General features: G+C 44.3%; 1 protein-coding gene across 1 annotated transcript; it reads left to right on the plus strand.

The window, feature by feature from the left end:
* The first annotated feature begins 18,803 nt into the window (after positions 1-18,803).
* C1H10orf120 (chromosome 1 C10orf120 homolog) lies at positions 18,804-20,775 on the plus strand. Its single transcript, XM_005602184.4, has 3 exons — positions 18,804-19,202; positions 19,397-19,472; positions 19,996-20,775. Exons 1-3 carry the CDS (start codon positions 19,003-19,005, stop codon positions 20,749-20,751), a joined length of 1,032 nt encoding a protein of 343 aa, XP_005602241.2. The 5' UTR covers positions 18,804-19,002; the 3' UTR covers positions 20,752-20,775.
* Positions 20,776-23,174: the final 2,399 nt, after the last annotated feature.

Here is a 23,174-nt window from a genome sequence, read left to right on the forward strand (position 1 = left end):
TCTTTTCTTGTCCTGCATTTTTTCTGATCCCTACTTTCCACTTTGTCAGCATCAGCGTCTTGAGCTTCCGTGTCACAATTATCTTTGTAATCTCTTGTGAAGTGGATATTGATCGTAGTACTCCACATACTGTCATGGAGAAAGTGCCCTGCTTTGTAATCTGCAGCAAAGACAGCTTCCACAGAGGTGTCCAAGCCTCCTCTCTCAAGAATAATTGAAGAAAGAACAAATGGAAGCTGGTCTGCTCACTGTTCAAACGCTTTCGCATCTCTTGCATTTTTACTGCTTCCTATAACTTTTGAGAGTGGCATTCTTTCCTTTTCTCTTGTATCAGCTGACACACTATGCAGCCTGTCATGTCTGACCCACCAGAGAAGAGAGGACCAGAATTGTCTGGGGCCAACCTCATTTTATATGCCAACATCTCATTTGTGAAATAGCATTAGGTTCAAGAAGAAATCTTATTGTGAGACTCAGGCTTACGAACATCTGAAACTTGATTCTGGAATATTCGGGGCCTCTGTAGTAGTTTCAACATGTTTAATGTCGACGAAAATAATCCATAACCAATCTATAAATGAAAATTTGACTGAGTTTATTCTGAGCTAAAATCTGACGACCATGGCCCAGGGCCTTCCTTCCCGAAGGAAGAAAGGGCACCAAAGAAGTGAGGTGTACAGAGTGGTTATATACCCCCAAACAGGATGTTTCACATATGATTGAAATGTCCCTCCCACAATAGTCACAAGATTGCCCTGTCAGCACAGTGCTTGATGGACACAGCAGGTAGTGGGTCTGCTGTCTCCGCAGGCGTAGCTGGGTGGTCACATGTGAGCGCAGCAATCAGTTCCTAGCCTAAGGAAAGATGCTTAATCCTTAAGGAAGTGCCAACATTGGGAGGGGGAGGGAAGTTGCACCTTTATCTCAAGGGCCTTTGTTCTTGACATAGGGAATATCTAAAGCATATGTACAATGCATGCTCAACGGCCACGGACAGGCCCTTTTGGAAAAACGAGGTCAGGCCGAATTAGGTTTATACCAAATGGCTTCCTCATATACTCCAATATATCCTACTGCTTGCCATTTCTATTTGTCATTCAGAACTGTGTTTCAGAGCAACTTAATATTTTTAAACACAGTTCACCAAAAACAAGGAACTCTCTAGGTATTAGTCCTCAACCATGGCAGCACATTGGAATCACCTGGAGAGCTTTACAAACTATTGATGACTGGGTCCCACACCCTACGTTCTGATGTGACTGCTGTAGGATGCTGCATTGCCATCCAGGTTTACGAAAAGCCTCCCCAGCACTCCCCCCTGCCCAGGTGAATCCAGTGTGTAACCAATGTCAAGAACTACTGCTTCGAGATGATCTTTTCCTTCACACCTTCCCTTCTCAAGTTTTGCCTTCTCTTTCATTTCCTCAAACAGTTCTCTGTTGAACTCTTGGTTTCTTTGTGATTCACCTAATGCAGGCTCTCATGCTGCAATGAAGACTCTATACTTATCTAACAGAGGTTGACAAAGACAAGCATACTCTTGTCAAGATCAATAATTTCCTCATAGAATGTGGGTTTTATTTGGGCACATTCGGTGTGAGGGAATTGATGACGTGTTAGTTTGCTGGGGCTGCTATGACAAAGCACCACAAACTGGGTGGCTAAAAGAACAGAAATTTATTGTCTCACAATTCTGCAGGCTAGATAGCTGAGATTAAGTTGTCAGCAGGGTTGGTTTTTGCTGAAGGTTGTGACGAAGAATCTATTCCATGCCTCCCCCCTAGATTTTGGTGGTTTTCTGGCGATCTTCGTTGTTCCTTAGTGTAGAAGTACCACCCTAATCTCTGCTTTCGTCCTTGATGTTCTCCCTCTCTGTCTGTCTGTTTCCAAATTTCCCTTTTACTGAGGACACTGGTCATATTGGATTGGGTTCTACCCTAATGACCTCATTTTAACTTGATTACCTCTATAAAGACCCTATCTCCAAATAAGGTTACATTCTAAGGTACTAGGGGTTGGGAATTCAACATATGAGGAGACACAATTCAGCCCATAACCTATGGCATTAAGTGGATGCTCAGCCACCATAGGTGAGGCTGAAATCTTTATCTTCACTGACAAAGTCAGCATGCACAATTGCAAACACGAAATCCTCAGACCCAAAGTGAAAGCCATTGAAGGCAAAACGGAGAGCTCCAAGACGTGCTCTGCTTCCTCACCACCATCTTCTGACTCTCCATCCCCATTTCTGCCGTCTCATCCCCTCATCCCTCCTCCTGAGGCGTGTTTGGCCTCTGTGAGATCATCAGGATCATGAGTGCACTCAACTGCTTCAGTATTGACACGTGTCTCTCGACATCACCATTTTTAACACTCTTCCTCCATTCTCCTCATCCTTCATGCTTGACATCTAGTTGGCCCCCTCAGTCAAATGTATCCACTTCCTTGACACCACATCAGACATGTTGAAAGAGTGACCGATACCAGCCGCAGTTGGGATACAGGACTGCAAAGATGGTGAAGACAACAGTGACTGTTGCTAACGTGACCACGATAATGGGCAGTGGCTGCAGCTGCTGCTGAGAGGACCACAACTAACAGAGGAGATGGAGCCGAGATGATGGTGGTGGTAGTGGTGGAGGCTACCTGAGGGGCTACAGTGGGTGATAGAGGCTGGGGCAACACAGCTATGAGAACCATAAATCTTGCTTGTGACTGAAAGAGTGGAAGTTACAGCCCATGAACTCAGTAGCTGTTGTAAGGCTCCACAGACCTCTCTGCGAAAATTACTATTAAAAATATTAACAATTGATTTCCCATTTACAGAATCAATGGACTCTTGAACAAAAAAGAGGCAAAGCATTGCATAATCAAGTTGTGCTCAGCTCGCCATTTTGGGAGTCTCAGTACTGGACACTCAGGTCTCCTCCCGGGACTCTGCTTTAAGGCACACAGTTGAAAAATCATGAAAATGTACTCTCCGTGGGGTTAGATCCCAATTAGGATATACTGTAACTCCCTCCCTCTTACCTCACAGGAGTTCTAGTATCTTTAGGAGATGCTTTGCCAACTAGGGTTTTAAGATAAGATGGTTTCATGTTTGCACACCATAACTCATACGATCTTTTTATGCATGCTCAATTTGATTCAGCCTTCTTGAAAGAATGCAACTCCTTCCTGGGTAGGTCCAGATTAGGGCAAGAAGTCTACGGGGGAAGTTCAGAGAAAGACCAGCTCTCTACACCATCTTCTCATGATATGGAGGAAAGCCCAAGCTCTTAACAACTCTTAAGCTCCACCTCAATTTGTGGAAGAGGCCAGGGTTTCATACAGACATTTGAAAACTCAGGAAAAGCGAGCAAGGGTGCTCCAGATGGAGAATACATCACATTTCCAGGCAGGAAGAGACAGGCAGGGTGTGGGTACACTTTGCATTTTACGAAATATATGGAAGACTCCACCCCAAGATGACGGTGACACCTGGTAAAGTTTCCTGAAAAACTGAAGATGATTCAGGATTGAGACCTGCCAGTTTGCCATAGTTGTACCATTGCATGAAGAGTAATGAGCCTCCTAAATGCCCCCCATAACTGCTTGGAGCCCCAGCTGCTTCCTTAAGCCCAGACCTCCCAACATAAGATGTAAACACAGCAATAAATCTGGTCAGCGCCCTGTGCTGTGCCCTGTACCGAGGCTTCAGTATCTCAAATATCACCCTGCCTATCACAGCAGGCTACTAAGGCTATTATTCTGGTTTGTGTTGGAATCACATGCCTTCTAGAACTTTTATTGTTTTAAGTATATGTGTATTTAAATAAGTTAAGGCATGTATAGCTTATAGACTGGTGGTTGTTCATAGTAAAGGTTCAATGAATATTAGGTATTATTATTGTTAATCTTGGTGGCTTTCCTTAGTTCCGAGGAAAGCTGTCATTTGAGAGTAGGGACAGTGGGCAGTAGACCGTTGCCTTCCAGTGTTTTCCTGTGCGAATGTCCCCAGCACCATATTCAATTTCAGTCTCCTTATCAGACCGATTTGCATCGGTAAGTCACCACACCATTTCCTGGGAATCTAACCTCAGATTATATTGAGATTGGTGGTTTTAATTTTGTTTTGCTTGTTCTAATTTTAAATAGTGTGACCTTGGGCAAATCATTGAAACTTCCCCTCGATACACTGGCTTCTTTGTCTGCAAAACTCCGTAAATGGCCCTTTTGAGGGGGAACGAGTAGGAGGGGTGCCCAGGGACCCCCGCCCTGGCAGAAGGTCTTATTGGGAGGGGCAGCCCTGGCTCCAGGGCAGGCTCAGCTGTGACCAGGCGCTGTGGCCTGCCCTCTACACAGGTTACTCAGGTGAAGGTAGCTTCTATGGGGCCTTGCGGACAATCTTCTTTTACAGATTCACAAATGGGGCCTCCTGGAAGCAAAGACTCTATACATGCAAAATTACTCTTCTCTGCAACTTCTCCCTGTGCAGGGGAGGTGGGGTGGGGGGTAGAGGGTGGGGGGTGTTGTTCTCTCTTTTGAGCAGTCTCTTCTCCTTGTTATTTGATTCCTATGTAGTTTTCCCCATCATTTCTTCCCTGCTGCATCTTAGCCACCTTCTCACTGTCTCATCTAAGCTTTCACAGATCAGGAGTGGCAGATCTAAGACTTGAACCTAGAAGAAACCTTTTCACTGGGAGGCTGTAGGTTTCTTCTCAAAATGAAAAAACCTGGGCTCTTTCTCTGCCTTTTTTTTCTGTGTCTCAGTTGTGCAGGTCACTGATGGTGTGAGCAGGACTCTGAGCTGACTTGTTAAGGGTCTCGGTCATATCAGCACACAGAGTTTCCACTGCTGGTGTGCACAGCGCCTAGGTAGAGGACTAAAAGGATTTGTTTTTCTTATTTGCACTTGTAGTTAATTGCCCCCCCCCCTTCCTTTTTTTTTAACCAACCTTGTGTCTTTGGGTTTGGTCTGTAAAACTGATAATCTTTTATTCTCACTTCCTGGAATACTATATCTTAATTAGGTTTTAGAAATATGCATAGGTCTTAAGCATTAAGAGTGATTTATTTTGAAGCATAGTGTATCAAGTCTTGGCAGAGGAGGACAGAAATCTAGGCCCTAAGTGTTTCTGTGGCAATTTATGTTGGCTCACTCCTGAACTGGCTTCCATCTTCCCTGTCTCCACCTGGATTTGGTAAACAGGGTCCAAATCACTTTACAATATTGGTGTTTTAAGTTTTATAAAAAAATGAAGAATTAAAACTACTAGGAGTTGTAGAAACTCTTTCCGAACTATTTAGAGTCACATTAACAACTTGCAGAATGAAGAGTTTTTTAATCTTTGTCAATGGAAAATGTTCCTTAGGGGCCATGATGTCATGTGAAGTGACCAGTGCTGTCTTCTCTGCACATGGGAACCTGCAAAAAGCTTGTACATTAAATACTTCAAGTCTAGTTAAAAAGTGTCAGAGTCAGATAAAGTCACTGTTTATTTTTCCCATGCACTTAAAAAAAGCCCCTTATATTGTTTTAATTTGCCTAAAACCAGTAACTTAAAACTATTGTTGACCTTTTCAATATCTGCGAAGGAATTTGCTAAACTTCACAAACAAAAAACACTTGTATAAGTTGTGAAAGTTTGGAGAATGTCACCTCTGTCTATTTCTTGGCATAGGAAGAGCAAACGTTCTTTCCTGTTTCCCTAACTTTTAAAATAGTCGAATAGTTCTCCCCTTCAATAATTGCTACATGAGGCTGTGGTACAGATAAGTATATAGTTCTTGGAGAAACTTGTAAAAAATTCATAAATAAAAACTTCATTAAGGAGACAAATGTCCTGGTACTGTTTTGGTGACTTTTACATCTAAAGCGTGTTTCTTTTATTTTTTCCATGCTTAATCATCGTACTCGTTCCCTAGGCTTAGGGTATCTTAAAGCCACGGTCTGTAGTTACAGATGCAGTTATCTTTCAATGACCTTTTATAAATTATGTCCCCACTCCTCCCAAGTAAACCTCATTTGTACACAATTAATTGCAGCAAGAGGCCACATACCTAAATGATTCCTGGGGGGAAAGCAACAAAGACCTGATTGAAAGTTAGTGCTATGGTGTGTTTAACAAATATATAGATATAGTCATCCACAGGGAAATTCTGTAAGGGAACTACATATATTCAGCCTGAAAGAGCTGTGATCCAAACTTAACGTGACTTGGAATGTGACAGTGGAAAGAAAGGAAGAAAAGACACACTATGCAACCACAGAATAAGAAAGACTTCAACCTTAACTACAACCTAAATAACAACACTTAACACTGACATTTGTTGGTTTCTAATTCATAATTATTAAAATGAAGATGGAGAATAGTTTGCACTTTTGAGGTGTCAAATAACCCACCTGAAATTACAGTATTCAATAGTTCATCAACACCAACATATTGTCTAGGTGCCAACAGCATAAACTTGTACAAGAAAGAAAAGGCTCCTGTCTCCTTGGAACTTACATTCTAATAGGAGGAGAGAAAAAATACCAAAGTTTTTTTAAAAAAACCAAAAGCAAAACCAAAAAACCCCCAAACTAACCAAACCAAAACAAAAAATCTAGAGAGTAGTAAGTGCAACGAAGGAAATATAATGAAATCAATATATAAAAAGGGTAATACATCGTGACCAAATGCAATTTACTCCACAAACTCAAGGTTGGTTTCATATTTGGAAATCAGTCCATGTAATTTATCATCATATTAACAGAGTACAGGAAAAAAAATTTTATCATCACAACAGATACAGAAAAAACATTTGTCAAAATTCAACACCTATTTATCATAAAAGGAACTTCAACTTAAAAAGGTGAAACACTAAATGCTTTTCCCTGAAGACTGGGAATAAGACAAGTATGTTTGCTCTCACCATTGCTATTCAACATTTTTTTTTTTTTTTTTTTGAGGAAGATTAGCTCTGAGCTAACATCTGCCACCAATCCTCCTCTTTTTTGCCAAGGAAGATTGGCCCTGAGCTAACAATTGTGCCCATCTTCCTCCACTTTATATTTGGGACATCTGCCACAGCATGGCTTGACAGGTGGTGTGTATGTCTGCACCCGGAATCTGAACTGATAAACCCCAGGCTGCCAAAGCAGAACATGCGAATTTAAAGGCTGTGCCACGGGGCTGGCCCTGCTATTCAATAGTTTATTGGAGGTCCTAGCCAATGCACTAAGGTAAGAAAGAGAAACAAAAAGCATGCAGATTGGAAATGAAAAAGTAAAACTATATTTTTAGATGACATAATCATCTAAGTTGAGAATCTTAAGAAATCTAAAACATAAAAGCTCATAGAATTAACAAGTGGTTTTAGAAAGGTTATAAGAAATAAGGAAAATTTTAAAAATCAATTGTATATCTATTTACTAGCAATAAATAATTGGAAAATGAAATAAAATTACCATTTATAGTAGCGTAAAGAGCCTATACGATTTATAAGGGTAAATTTAACAAAACATGTACAGGAACTACTACATTGCAAACAATAACATATTGCTGAAAGAAATTAAAGAAGATCTAAGTAAATGGAGAGATAGGCCGTGTTCACTTATTAAACAACTCAATATTATTAAGACACCAATTCTTCCCAAAAGTGATCTACAGATTCAACGCAATCCCAGGGGCTTTTTGTACAAACTGACAATTTCATTCTAAAGGTTATACAGAAAAGCAAAGAACTTAGAATAATCAAAGCATTTCTGAAAAAGAAACAAAGGGGGCCAGCCCCGTGGCCGAGTGGTTAAGTTCATGCACTCCGCTTTGGCGGCCCAGGGTTTCGCTGGTTTGGATCCTGGTCATGGCACCGCTCATCAGGCCACGTTGAGGTGGTGTCCCACATGCCGCAACTAGAAGGACCCACAACTAAAATATACAACTATATACTTGGGGGATTAGGGGAGAAAAAAGTAGGAAAAAAACAAAAAGATTGGCAACGGTTGTTAGCTCAGGTGCCAATCTTTAAAAAAAAGAAAAAACAAAGTTGGAGGACTTTCACTATCTGATTCAAGACAATAAAAGGCCATATAGTCACGACAGTGTGATATAGACATAAACTAGACACACCGATCAATAGAATAGAATAGAGGCCTCCAATAGACCCGTGCACAAGTGGGCATCTGATTTTGACAAAGGTGCCAGGGTTAATTCCTTGGGAAAGGAACAGTCTTTTCAGAACCTGGTGCTGAAACAATTGGACATCGAAGTGCAAAAACTCAAACCAAACCAAACCAAAACCCAAAACCCCGCTAGCCTTACCTCCACCACATCCAAAATTAACTTGAAGTACACTGCAGACCTAAACAGGAGTAAAATGGGAGCGGGGGTCAGGCAGAATCTTTTGTGCTATTTAAATGATTATTTTTCTTTCTCTTCACTGGGTGTCAAAATCTGAATTCACATAAATTGTGTGTCTGATGTAGACTTTTTTTTAAAAGCCTGTTTTTGTTTGCCATGTCTCTCCAGATGTCACATTACTTTTGTGCCACCTTGAAAGGTGCCACCTGAGTGATGTCCACGTGAGGGACCCATTTTAAATACCATCCGTCATCTTGAGAACAAGAGTCCTGCCAGAAAGAGATGCTAGCAATGTCTGCATTGAGAGGAGCCAAAGCCTTACTCCACCTTCATGGTCTAATATCCCAGACCTCCTGGACCCTTGTCCTCGCCTCAAGCCAAGGACAACTCTCAAATGTCTCTCATTGTAGAGAAGAATTTGCATTTTTCAAGTCTGAATGCTGGGGTTGTAGATTAGCAACATTTTTTACATTTAAAATGACGCTTTTTTTAAGGTGACCTCACCACTCAAATAAATTAAATTTCAGAGTGGTGCAGGGTCAGCAAACTCTGAAATAGTGACAATGCAGAGGAGCAGGGAGCAGTCTTTGGACGTCTTCCTTCATCTGGTTCCAACTTGTTCCAGGTTGCCCGGACCTACCCAAATTCTGTCTCTTTGGGTTTCTGGCATAAAGTTACATCCTGGACATGAAGGATTGGGGCTGGTTTCCTGGGCAAGGCAGGCTGAGAACGAGGAATTTCAACTGTGAGGTCTCCCCTGGGGCTAAGACCGACCCGGAGACTCTCCTGGGGAGACAGGACTGAGAGAAGCTGAGTGGCCAGAGGTGGTGTCTTGAGCTGGGGTGCTCTGCTGCTGTGGTCAGACGTCAGGGGAGCTGCTCAAGAGAGGCCACTGAGGAGATTCAAGGCTCTGGGATTCCAGGATGAAGGAAAGCTCCGTGGGACAATGGCAGAGTTTCCTTCCTTCCTCCTGTTAGCAAACCTTATTCATGCCTTTGTTCCACTGTAGGAGAGAGAGGCGTGTGTGAGTGATCAGCCCTCCCCTGCACGCGTCTCCACAGCCAAGCAGAGCCCTGTCCCCAACACCGAGTCACCCCACTTGGAAAATGCCTTCAACCTGCTTCTCTTCACCCATCTCCGCTACTCCTTCTAGGCCTGAGGCAGGTTGCGGAGTCTATTTCACGCCAAAAGTTCACAGAAAACCAGGGAGGTGGATAAACCTGTATATTCTTTCCCCGCATTCTCATAGATCTTATCTCTGAACACCCATGGCAAGTTTCCCTGAGCCCCTGGCTGGCAAGTGTGTCTGCCCAGCATTGCCAGAGTACCCCTTTCTTGCACTTGTTATAATGTGCATTTTATTGAGCACTGTCCTTCTATACGCCTGTCCCACCCCACTTCACGAGATCCTCCGCAACCCTGTCTTGTTCATCTCTGTAGTCTCAACATCCAGCAAAGAGTCGCATTCACGGCATGCTTGAGTGAATGCATGCGCACATGAATGTACGTATAGATGAGTGAATACTAGAGAACACGTATCAAGAGAAAAATGTTCTCCCTTACAGAGAACTACATTTAAGTGGACTAAAATATCCTACTCTAAAGCCCAAATAACAAGCTTCTATACTGGCAGGTTTTGCCAGTAATGTCAATACTTGCAAAACAAACGTTTAATGGTTAATCCATCCCACAGGATGCTGCTATAGATAAGAGAAAAAGAGTGAAAAGCTTGTCCACACACCAGTGAAATGCCAGTCTCATCCCATCACTACATCCCAACCCTAAATGTGCTAGGTCTTTGCCTCTGTATTTGGTGGCTCCATACTGCTCCGGGGACCCAGATCTGCCACCAGACCACATGACCTTTACTGACTCCTCTTCAGCTCTTTCTCTTTAACTCTGCACAGGTGGAATGGGCCACCTGGTGAGCCCTCCACGTGGAGAGCTAGACGGGACGTACCTCCCAGACATGGCCAGTTCCTTTCCTCTCACGTTCTGTTTTTGGTAGTTCATGTCATCAGATGGGGCATGTAGCAACCCACATAGGGGACAAAGCTGAATCAGATGTCCACGAGGCATGGGGCACAACAAGACAAGAATGGAGTCTGGACTCTGCCTAATTCTGCCCTTCCCTATCCCATCCCCCCCAGCCCTCCCCATCACGAGAGAGAGAGTAACACCATAAACCTACAAACTTGCCTTGGTATGGCTCCAGGGAGAAGGGTCTTTTCTCTTACTTTATTTGTGTCCAGATTTCACAAGGGCTGACAGGCAGGAAGGAGCATTCCAAGTACAGGAAGCCTGCCATTCCCTTGTCTCCTGCCTTGTCTGGTTGTAGTGATACCAGCTGCACCAGGGTCTGATTTGCCTGGCACCATCTCTATGCCGAACTAATACAGGAAGTTGTCGTTTAAAGATAAGGGAAACCACAGTTAACACCCTCCCTCCATAATCTGATGGAGTCTTAGAACTGCCAAGTCATTTCTGTATTAGCCTCTGGAAAGTTAAGCGGATCTCCAGCCAATTCTCAAGGGAAGCCATTGAGCCGAATGAGCTCTGGCGTTATCCCAGCTGCAACCTCAGGCAGGTACTCTGGTTTCATGGGAAGAGGGCAGGTTTCATAAGCACGGACCCAGCGGTGCCTCCAGCGGTGACAGAGGAACAACGAAATACCCACCTCACTCCACAGCAGAAAGCCAAGGAGAGGGTAATTTAAAGCTAGAAAGGAAAGGATCGTTTTAAAATGAAAACATTTGAAGGCAAATCTGTAGAGACAGAAAGCAGACCTGTGTACTAGCAGTGCCAGGGGATTACCCGTAAATGGGCACGAGGGATCTTTTTGGGGTGACGGAAATGTTACACAAATGAATTGTGGAGACAGTTGCACAACTTGGGAAATTTACTAAAAATCATTGACTTGCATGTCTAAAACAGGTGAATTTTGTGTTATGTAAAGTACACCTCAATAAAGTTGTTTTTAAAAATGAAACTGTTGAGTGTGCCGTCTCCTTTGACGGAAGCTGTTGTCCCGTCTCACTCTCCCACCGGCAAAGCACCAACTCTTCAGCACGGCTGACAGGCTCTCCCAGTCTAGCCTGCCTCTTTTCCTGGCTTCTTCCTCCACCTGCACTCCGTCTCCTCCTGCAGACCCAGACTGCTTTCCCTTCCTGAACACGCCAGGCTGTCCCGGCTCTCTTCCTCTTTGCTGTTTCCTCGGTGTGGAATGCCCACCCGTTCTGCCCACCCGATTTGTCCTTAATGAGTTAGTGCAGATGTCACTTCCTCTGTAGAGTGATCAACTCAAGCTCAGATTCCCCAACATTGGCAGAACAGGACTCACCAGGCATAAGAGTGCTGGACCTCATGGATGCCATCTAAGCCCTGTTTCCTGGAACTCACCTTCCCCTTGGGGGGCGGTCTCACTGACTGCTGCTGACCCCAGGGTCCTGGCCTTGGAGGTACATCCAATCTCCCTCGTCCTGTCCCTCCCCTTGGCCCAAATGCAACCTTACAGCTATGACCACACTGGAACAGTTGAAGCTCAGGTCACCATTCAGGGAAGGAGATGGAATCAGAAAAGAGCATGGAACCACAAGATTCAGCTCATCTCTGGCTGTGACCCACCGGAGTCCCCGTTTTGGCTCCTAGTTCTTGACTTTGGTCCCAGCCTACTCCACGTGGCAGAGGCCACCTTTCCCTCACCACCAAGGCTACCAGCAAGAATGGCTAGACCTTTCAAGATCTAGACGTAAGAGAGTAAGACTCAGAGAGTGGCAATAATTCCTTCTCCTGTTAGTTTAAAGCTTGTCTTCCACGTGCCCTTCTCCTGCCTGAGGACTGGCCTCGCCCCTTCAGAGAGACCTCTTCACCTCCTACCCACAGTGGTGTGGCCTCACCTAAGCAATTCAACCAGGCAACCAGAACAGAAACAAACCGCAGAGATGCATGCTGTCAGGAGCTGAGGGTTGTTTTGCTCAAATTCTGGCCCCCTCCCTTTACTCCCCGGCCAGCAAAGGTGTGTTGCCTCTGATGGTCCAGAGTCCCTGGCTCACTTTATAGTGCTGTCTTAGCTAAGTTTCTTTTTTTTCATTCCACAAATACTTTTGGAATGCCTTCTATGTGTCAGGGACCATGCTAGGGTCCCTGGGAAAATAGCAATAAATAAGATAAAGGAAGTTCCTGGGCTCTTGGAGTTTACCTTCCAATGAGAGGAGTGAGACAATAATGAACAAGACAACTACAGATCGCTGTAAGGCAGTGGTTCTTAACCCCCTTGCCTGGTAGCACTCCCTGGAGGGCATTCAAACATCCCAATGCCCAGGCTGCACCCCAGAGAGGTCATTCCAGAATCTCTAGGGGTGGGACACAGGCATCGACATTTTATAAAAATGCAGCCCACGTGGAGAACCTCTGCTAGAAGTGCTTGAAGGAAACAAACAGGATGGACAAAGAATGACTGGAGATGGGACCGTGTTACAAAGAGTGGCCATAGACCACCTTTCTCGGGAGGAGATTTTTGATTTTTGTGTTTTTCTTTTCCTAGCCCTCCAGCCTAATACCATGCTAGCATTGTTGGTAGTCAACCATATTGTTCACCCACACTGACCTTTTTTCCTCAGTTGAAGCTTAAGTTCTCTTTTACAATTATTGTTAACAAGCACATTTCTTTCTGACTCTATGCTTTAAATTGAGGTATAATTTACATATATCTAAATGTTTAGATCTTAACTCTACAATATGATGAGTTTTAACAGCTGTATATGCCCATGTAACCAACACCCTAATCCACATAGAGAACATTTTCATCACCCTGAGGCTTCTCTTGTGCTCTCTTCTGGTCAACCCATTTCAAAGTGGGAGCAGAGAGGTTCTCACTATGCTGTGGACATATGATTGACCTCGGGTAGAAAGTAAGTTAAGCATTTCCCCAGATTTTCCCCAAGTGCTACCATTTAGCACCATAGTTCTGTTTCAAAACCATTTTAGAAAGACGTGTTCACTTAAATCAATAATCTGTCCCCACAAAAGATAAATGGGTAAACAAACACATGGAAAGATGCTCAACATCATTAGTCATTAGGGAAATGTAAATTAAAATTACAATGAGATAACAGTACAAACTACTAGAATGGCTAAAATTTCAAAAGACTGACCACACAAATGTTGGCAGGGATGTGGAGGAACTGGAACTCTCCCACACTGATGGCAAAAATGTAGACTAGTGCAAACACTTTGGGAAACTGTTTCGCAATTTCTTTAAAAATTAAACATATAGGGGCCAGCCCTGTGGTGTAGTGGTTAAGTTTGGTGCACTTTGCTTTGGCAGCTCAGGTTCATGGGTTCAGATCCCTGGCATAGACTTATCCCACTTGTCAGCCATCTGTGCTGGCCACCCACATATAAAGTGGAGGAAGATTGGCACAGATGTCAGCTCAGGGCTAATCTTCCTCAGCAAAAAGCTTAAACATATAGCTACTATACCGCCTAGCCTTTCTACTCCTGGGTATTTACTCAGGAGAAATGATAGTTCAGTGATGGGTCACTTGATGGGATACATTCTGAGAAATGTGTTGTTAGGCGATTTTGTTGTTGTGTGAACATTATAGAGTGCACTTAAACCTAGATGGTATAGCCTACTACACACCTGGGCTCTATGGTACGGATCTTATGGGACCACTGTTGCATATGCAGTCCATTGCTGACTGAAACGTCACTATGTGGTGTATGACTGCATATGTCCATATGAAGACTTGCACATGTTCATAGTAGCTTTATTTATAATAGCCAAAATGGAAAACAACAAAAATGACCATCAACAAGTGATTTGATAAATAAATTATGATATATTGATATAATAGAATGTTACTCATCAATTAAAAGAAATGAACTATTGATACCTGTACAAACATGAATTAATCTCAAAATAATTATGCTGAGGGGCCGGCCCTGTGGCTGAGGGGTTACGTTTGCATTCCCCACTTCAGTGGCCCGGGGTTTGCTGGTTTGGATCCTGGGCATGGACCTACACACTGGTTATCAAGCCATGCTGCGGTGGCGTCCCACACAGAAGAACTAAAATGACCTAAAACTAAGACATACGACTATGTACTGGGACTTTGGGGAGAAAACAAAAAAATGGAGGAAGATTGGCAACAGATGTTAGCTCAGGGCCAATCTTCCTCACCAAAAAGCATACTTCTAAAAAATAATAATAATAATTATGCGGAGTGAAATAATCTAGGCACACAAAAAAGGAGTACAAATCTCCCCCTGGAGAATTCAAAATAATTTACAAACATAGTCTGGCCTCAAGGAGGCAGAGAATTAACTCCCTTTTATGTGGGTTGCACATAGTGACTTCCTCCCAGAGAGTACAACATGCAGACTCAACAAAAGAGTAAGTGAACAGTGGAGAAGTCTGACAAACACAACGAGAATGAGAGCCGACTCTGGGCAGCTCTTCCCAACTCCACATTCAGTGATTTCACACTGGCAGCTTGAAATCAGCCACGGTGGGAGTATTAACACCAAGGAAATTGGTAAATGTTGCTCATCAGGGCTTTTCTTTTTCTCCTCAGAGATAGGATTGCCAGATAATACACAGGACACCCAGTGAAATTAGAATTTTCAATAAAAAAAGAATAATTCTTAAGTATGAGTAGATGAGATATACCTGAAATTCAAATTTAACAGGTTGTCCTGTGTTTTTTTTTGCTGAATCTGGGAACCTACCCCGACAGCCAGTTGTTAACATTTACTAGCACACCCAGTCTGACGCCACATCTGTGCTCTTGACCACTACGTTCTAGTACATCTTTATCACGAACATTTTATCAAAACTCACCAGAGAAGTCAACTAACACATTAGGATCTTTAGTTCTATGACCTCAATTGGCCACATTTCTAAAGAGAAAATTCTGCCACCTAGAGATATCTTTTTGGGAGTCTGTTGGTTCTTAACATAAACAACCATTGAACTTACCTTGAAGATTAATGTCCACCATATTACCTCTCCAAATCCAGGAACCCAAGCTCTCCTGTACTTCAGAAAAGAATTTCTCATGCCCTGTGGTGGATCTTAATAGGAACACAGGCAGCCAAAGGAGGATGCTCAAGGTCTCCTTTCAGAATGAGAGAATGTGATATTGGACAGTGGTTTCCATTAATCAGTGAGGCAAGAGCTGTCAAAGATCCCCCTCTTACACCCCGGTGTCTGTTTGATCAGCTTGCCCTCCAGTGGGACAGATTCCATCTGGGAGGGGGCGTCCTCCTTGGTAGACTGTCAAAGAACCTGGCAGAAATTCAGGTGTGGAAAAATTAAAGACACATGCAGGCAGGAATATCATCATCCTGGCCTAGATTCTGAAGTTTGATCGAATCACCCTTCTGGGACTTGAACTTCCCCGGGTAATAACCTGTTCCTCCTCAGACAGAAAGAAGAATCAGAGACCCTGCTTCTGACCCCTCAGTGTGGCCAAAACACTTCCCAGAGGTCTAAGTGTGAAAAGGGCTTCCTCTTATCCTTAGGTTCCACTGTTCTGGGCACAAAGAGGATCCAAGAGGGGCACAGCTGACCCCATTCCTAAGTAGCTATTTGTATCAACTCTGCTTGAGCCAGGATCTCTTTAATCCTTATGCAGAGAGGAAGGACACTGAGGAAGCTGGAAACTGGATTTTAGAAGCGTGTCGGTGCACAGCAGAGTGAATTCTGGCCACAAGCCCTCTGGTTGGCCCTGTGGGCATCCACACGGAGGTCGTGCATCATCTGATTCCTCACAGGGGCCAGCCAGCTGCCTTTGGCAGTTTACTGTGCACCTGATTCCCCTGGGGAACTTGTTGAAAAGCAAACTGTCACTCAGTAGGTCTGGGGCAGGGATTGGAAATTCTGCATTTCTAACATAGTCTCGGGTGATACCGTAGCTGCTGGCCCACAAACCACACTTTGAGCAGCTCCTCACGTTGGGTAGTCCCACACATCGAGTTGCAACTTTGTTTCTCCTGGACCAGGAGCATTGGCATCACCTGGGAACTTGTTAGAGGTGTAGATTTTGAGGTCCCAGCCCAGATCTACCAAATAAGACTCTGCATTTTAGCAAGATACCCAGGAGATTTATATGTACATTAACGTTGGAGAAGCACTGGCTTAGAAAACCTTTCCAGGAGGCTGGTCTGCCTCCAGCCAATGATTTTGCAGAGGGAATTATGATTTTAAAGCCCACAGATCATCATATAAGGTCTGGATGTTATGCAATGTTAGAAAGGAGCACCATTCCCATAAGCCAAGGGGGCTATCTGGGTAGAGAATCTGGAGACGGGGAGAAGGCATGTGGGTCTCTGGAGAGCCAGCTTTCAATGGGCTGCAAGATCCTCCAGAGGGAGCCAGAGCCCAGGAGGTGACTGCAGGGGCCGCTGTGGCGAGAGCGGAGGAGAGGCCCTGACTTTTTGTGTGTGACTTGTGTGTATGGGCGTGTGCGCACACACACACACCCCTACACACACTTCTTGATAGCCATTATGAAAATAATTTGGAAAAAGTACTTAAGAAGAAGTCGAAAATAATTAAACATTAAAGTTAATAAAATGCGGGTGGGAAGTTAAGTTACAAAAGAAAAAAAAACAACGAAAGGTTTTAGAGAATAATAAAGGAGAATGTCATCATAAATCTATATGTAATATAACAAAGGAGAGTATCATTCCTTCTTAGGGTAGGAAATGATTTATTTATTTTTTTTAGTGAGGAAGATTGGCTCTGAACTAACATCCGTTGCCAATCCTCCTCTTTTTGCCTGAGGAAGATTATCGCTAACACCTGTGCCAATCTTCCTCCATTTTGCACGTGGGATGCCACCACAGCGTGACTTGTTGAGCTGCGTGTAGGTCCACACGTGAGATCCAAACCCAAGAACCCCGGGCGGCAGAATTTAACCACTTAACCACTACACCACCAGCCGGCCCCAAGAAATGATTTCTTAAACAAGACATGGAAAGCACTAACCATCAAAGGAAAGACTGATAAATTGGAGTGCAGCTGGTAAAAAAGACAACTTTAAAAAAGGAGAGGGACAAGTCAAGAGTGGCAGGCATGTGCAACATATTTAACCGGTGAAGAGCTTATATAAAAAAGTCCTACATATGAAAGAAAACAAAAACTTACATGAAAAAAACGGACAAAAGACTTGAATAGACATTTCTCAAAGGGTAATCTCAATGGCCAATAGAAAATGTGTTCCCCCTCCTTTGTTATCAGAAAAATGCAGACTAAAGCCACAGTGAGACACCACAACTGACCCCCAGTGTTGGCAAGAGGGAATTCTCATACCTCACAGGTGGGATTGTGAGATGGTAGAGACACTTTGGAGCAGAGCTAAGAATTTTTTAGGAAATTGAAGCTACACACGCCCTAGGACTCAGCAATTGCATTCCCGGGTATGCACCCAACAGAAAAGCATGCACATAACCGCAAGAAGACATGTCTAAGAAGGCTCCCCAAATCAGAAACAACCCAAATGTAAGCAACGGAAGACTGACGAACAAATCATAATACGATCATGCTATACAACCAGGAAAAGGACCGAACTTAAGAGAGTCTGAAAAACGTAATGTTGAGGGAAAAAGCAGACACAAAAGAATACATGCTGTATGAATCTATTAATACAAAGTTCAAAAATGAGTAAAACTGTGTATAAAAACTAAAAATCTGATATTAAAAACTATAAAAGAATGTAAACTAATCATTAAAAATCTAATAATTGTAAGTAGCTTTGATGGTTACTTTTATGTGTCAATTTGGCCGTACTATGGTGCCCAGTCATGTTTTGGTCTGATCCATTATTCTGGATGTTTCTGGAAGGGTGTTTTTGGATGAGATTAACATTTAAGTCAGTGGAATTTGAGTAAAACAGACTGCCTCCATAGTGCGGGTGGGCCTCACCCAATCAGTTAAAGGCCTGGAGAGAACAAAGGCTGACATCCCCCACGCAGGAGGAGGTTCTGCCTGCAGATTTGAACTGCCTTATGGGTTCTTCCTTAGGTCTCCAGCCCGTTGGCCCACTCTGCAGATTTTGGACCTTCCAGCCTCCATAATCACATAAGCCAATTCCTTAAAATAAATCTGAATTAAAATTAACAATTAAAATATATGTATATATACATAAGCACACATATCCTATGGGTTCTATTTCTTGGGAGAACACACCACTGGCCAGCCCCATCCCCGACTAATATAGTAGGTAAAAGTGTTTAAAACATTAATATGAATAGATGAAATGTACCTACAAGGTACAAGGACCATGGATAGAGTGCATTGATGGAACATGAGGAATTCAGGTTGGAGAGGTGAACAAACACCAGAGAGAGAGGCTTTAGTTGACTAAGTCTTCACCCCGAAAAAAACTGAGCAGTCTTTGTTTGTAAGTGGTAGCGACGTGGTTAGATCATTTCCCAGCCACACTCTCTGCCCACTCCAGCCCTCTGGACTCCAACACGCCAGGAACATGGTAGTGTGTGTTCACTTCACCCCAGGGATCATTCGATGCCTAAACTTAGACCTCACAATAGCTCCCAAGTAGGCCAGTTATGATGCAAGAAATGTCTGTGACTGCCCCTTGGGCTCCCACTAAACTGTCTGAGAAAGAAACTCCAGGCATCGACGCCTCCCATCCTAGCCTATTGCCAGAGTATGATCAGAGAAAGGGAGAATGGCTGTCAGAAGATTAGAAAAGAGGAGGCTAAAGATTCAAGGGCTCACGAAAGGAAGATTGCAGAGGGGAAGCCAAATAAGAATGGAAAACCAGTCAGAACATTCCATACCAGCGATTCCTTTCAGGATAAAAACCTCCTGTGCTTCCAAGGGGATCTAGGTTCTGCTTCACTGTTGGGGTGAGTGTAACCTGTGCTTCTAATCCATTCCTTCCCTTCCATCTCCCAACAAGCCCCCATGTGGCTTCAGAAACCCTGGTCACAGTGGCCCCAGCCTAATGTATAATCTACCCCTGTGAGGTTTCCTGCTCCAAAGGGGCCGACTGGGAAGACTCTTTCCAGAATTCTGATACACCTGCCTCTCTGCCTTCCAGGACATGGACCAAACTCTGCAAATCAGACCCACGCATTGCCCTTGGAAAATATTCTCCCTTGGAAAAAGAGCTCCTAGTAAGTGCCCTGAAGTTTATACAAAGGGGGGCCCTGCTGAAGCCAGGCAGTCAGGCTAAGGGAGCCAGAGGTTCAAAAAGTACCAGCACAGAGATGTAAGCTTCCCAAACGGTGGACTCGAGTTGACTGAGTCTGCTAGTGGCTTCCACACTCACATAGCAAAATACTCTCTTATTTCAAAGCCCCAATTAGGAATGTAACTCTACGTGATAACAAATGATGGAAGCTGCCATTTCTTGTGTCCTTACCTTGCATTAGTTGCTTTCATATTTCATGTTGTCTTATGGAGGCTTCACAGTACCCCTGTAAGGTCAACAAAATTCTTTCAAGTTTATAATAGGTAAGGAGAGTCAGGATTTGAATCCAGGCTTGTCTGACTCCAAAGATCTGCCCTCTTTCCCCCTACGCAGGGGTTCAGACACACTCAGCAACAGAGGGAGAAGGAACCGCTAGGTAATCCATTCTGTGGGCGCCCCCCGTCCCTGTTCCATTGAGATTTTAACAATCCTTTTCCTGTTGTCAGCGTCTAGGTGGCACTCACACTGTAGCAGCAAGAAGGTTTCTGAATTATAAGCAAGAAGAAGAATGGAAAATGCTCAAGGAACTGCAGTTGCTGTCTCCAGACTACAAACAGGCAATGGCATATAAAAAACAATACTCTATTCCTTGTACCGCTTGTGGGCCCCTAGAAAAAATATGGACGGCAAAGGTGATTGTGCCCCCAGAGGAGTTCAAGATGCCACAACGGGAGAGGCTCAACATCAGCAAACACATAGAACGGATGCAGTTTGCTAGAGCTCTGAGAAATAAGCAGCTTTTACCTTACATTGAAAGGTACAGGAGTTCTTCATTTCTGTCTGGAGGGGGCCTGGGCCCAACGGCAAAAGACAAGGCCGGAAGAGATGAGGACGACGCTGACAGTGATGGCTGTGATGATGCCAAGCCAGAGGAGAGAGACGAGGCAGAGAACAAAACTACAAAAAGACAAGAAATAAAAATGGATGTAATTTTCAAGTCAGAAGAACCAAAGAAACGTCTAACATACCATGCAAATGATCGGAAACCATTCTTCCCCACAAAGAAAGTGGAACGGTCCATCACTGGCTTAACCAACCGAAATCTTTTCCACTTAGCCGAATTCCCTGGAGACCTAATGCTAATGAATCAGGATTTTATATCACGGGGAGGCCACTCCAGTGGTGCCATGAAGGCCAACCGCCTGGAAGAAGACAGTGTCTGGAAAGAGCACATGTGCAAAGCTGCTTGTCACCGTTATTAAAGTTTTATTTACTCCCCATGGTAACCGAGTGTCCTGGTCCTTATTACTCCTGCAGCTCTGCCCCAGGTGCCTTTCCTCCCCAGCTGCTTTTGGGACCTGATCTCCGGGGGATCCTCAAGGTAAGACCAAGCAGCTGGGGTTTCCTCGTTTCAGGCAACTCTTGTCTCTCAGCTCCAACCCTCAGAACAGCCCAGGCCTTTCCAGGATGCAGGCTCCTCCTTGTCACCAGCTCCCATGGGGCCTGTATCAGTGACCTGTTTCTGTGAAACAAATTACCCCAAGATGTAGTGGCTTAAAACAAAAATCATCAATTTAGCTGATAAGTCTACGGGTCGGCAGTTTAGGCTGGGCTCAGCTGGGCAGTTTTCCTGGTCTCAGCTGGGTTCCTTATGTGTCTGCAATCCACTGCAGGTCAGTTAGGTGATTGTCCTTCAGGAGTTGACAGCTATCAGCTGGGTCAATGGGAGTGACTGGGCCACACGTTTCCTTCCTCCAGCAGGTTAGCCCAGGCTTGTTCTCAGGGCCATTGCAGGATCCAAGAGAGTACAGGGAAGTTTGCAAGGTCTCCTGAAGCCAAGACTGAGAACTAGCACATCATTGCTTTGTCCTATCACTGTTTGCCAAAGCAAGATACAAGGCCAGGCCAGATGCCAGGGCGAGTAGATGGATTTCATCTCAGGATGAGAAGAGTTGCAAAGTCATAGTGCAAAGGGCATGGATCCAGGGAGGCAGGTACGGTTGGGGCCATGATTGCAATCACTCTACCACAGTGTCCCTGGAGCTGGGACCAGCCTGTAGCCCCGAGGAGGAAAAGAATGCCACTCAAGAAGAAGGTTGTTCAGGCCTAAAGGCTGGAGGTCTCTGTCATGCTCCCCACTTCTCGCCTAGGCATGCAGCCTCTACCCTGGAAGGCAGAGCCAGCGCATTCCTGATCTTATCTCTTTGCTGTCCTCCCGTCAATGCAGCCCGGTGACCTGCACCTTCCCCACCAAGTCAAGTGCAGGCACAGGGCACACAAGGCAGTAGCATGCCCGACTCCTTTGGGTGCATCAGGAGGAGTTTCCAAGGTCTCCATGGTCAGTCATTGCTCCTCCCATTGAGGTCCTGCCTATGGCCCAAAGCAGCAGATCTAGGAGACAACAACTGGGACAGTACATTCAGCATTTGAGAAGCATGACATGTTCATCTCTTGTCTGCATCTGATGCATAGACGAGTCCCTCAGTTAATCACATTCTGTCCTCAGCAGCTCTGTGCACAGTCGGAAAGACACTGAACTTGTTCACTGGGCCCGCAGCTGCCTGGGACAAGGCCAGCTTTCTTTCTAGTTTGCTCCTGTCAGTGGCTCTCTCACAATTGGCTCTTTCAGAACTATGGCTCCCCTCCAAGCAGGGCGAGAGTCATTGGCAGGGGCCTTTGCCCTCTTTCATTTTCCAGGATAACTCCACTGATCAGAGCTACAAGTTAAGAGAGAAGCATTACTTGAAGTATTGTCTCTGTGGCCGCCATCGCCAAGACAGCGGTTCAGGGCACTGCAGCATCGTCCCGAAGACATCAAGGGAAGAATCAGTGCAAACCAAAGAAATGTGCCAACTTTTCAACTGAGGCAAAGTTGGAAATTGGGGAGAAGGAAGCTATTATTTCCACTGTTGATGCAACTTCCTGAGTGTATATAAAATTGTGAATATCAAAGCAGCACATGAAAACTCAAACCAGCTTGAAAAAATTTAAAAACTATTTAGCTAGATCCTGAAAGTTGCTTAAGATCAGGTATGCAATGTGGTAGAAAGTTCTTTGAAGGAGAAGTGAGGAGATCAGTGCTCTTCTTACGGCTCTGCACCAGCCAGCTGTGTGGTGTGGGTAAGCGGCTAGGCTGTGACTCAACTTCATCAGTCAAAGGAGCGCGTCAAACTGGAGGACCACCAAGGCCCAGGTCTATGACTCATTTAAGTAGCTGTTTGCAATGGAGTTGGTAGTCGGCTAAATACTTACCCACTCCTCACCATCTACTTATTGCGGACAGTCACAGCCTAAGTATTGTGTTACAAGAAGGTCAGGTGGTGCTGGCTTGGAGATGTTTTCAATGAGTCGAGGAGTCTCCTCTGAGGATAAATCAGACCCCTGGGAAGGAGAAGGCCTTGACTCTAGCAGAAGGCGAGACTCGGCACTACTAGCTGTTGTCAGGAACAACCTTGTTGGTAGCACAATTTTAATTACTATAAACAGTTATCACCTGGAGCCATCCAGAAATAACCCACAGTTAACAGGGTATGTGTATGTGTGTGCCATCATTTAGGAAGTATACATGAAAATAAATTTAGATCCAGATTTGAATTTTTTTTTTAAACAATTTTTTTTTTTTTAAAGATTTAATTTTTTCCTTTTTATCCCCAAAGCCCCCCGGTACACAGTTGTGTATTCTTCG

The sequence above is a fragment of the Equus caballus genome, chromosome 1 (genome assembly GCF_041296265.1).
Source record: "Equus caballus isolate H_3958 breed thoroughbred chromosome 1, TB-T2T, whole genome shotgun sequence".
Lineage (NCBI taxonomy): Eukaryota > Metazoa > Chordata > Mammalia > Perissodactyla > Equidae > Equus > Equus caballus.

Coding starts and splice junctions, on each gene's coding strand:
- C1H10orf120 (XM_005602184.4), top strand. CDS start 19,003: ATGATCAGAGAAAGGGAGAATGGCTGTCAGAAGATTAGAAAAGAGGAG. Junction 19,203..19,396: donor GGTTCTGCTTCACTGTTGGG/GTGAGTGTAACC, acceptor TCTGCCTTCCAG/GACATGGACCAAACTCTGCA. Junction 19,473..19,995: donor CCTTGGAAAAAGAGCTCCTA/GTAAGTGCCCTG, acceptor TCCTGTTGTCAG/CGTCTAGGTGGCACTCACAC.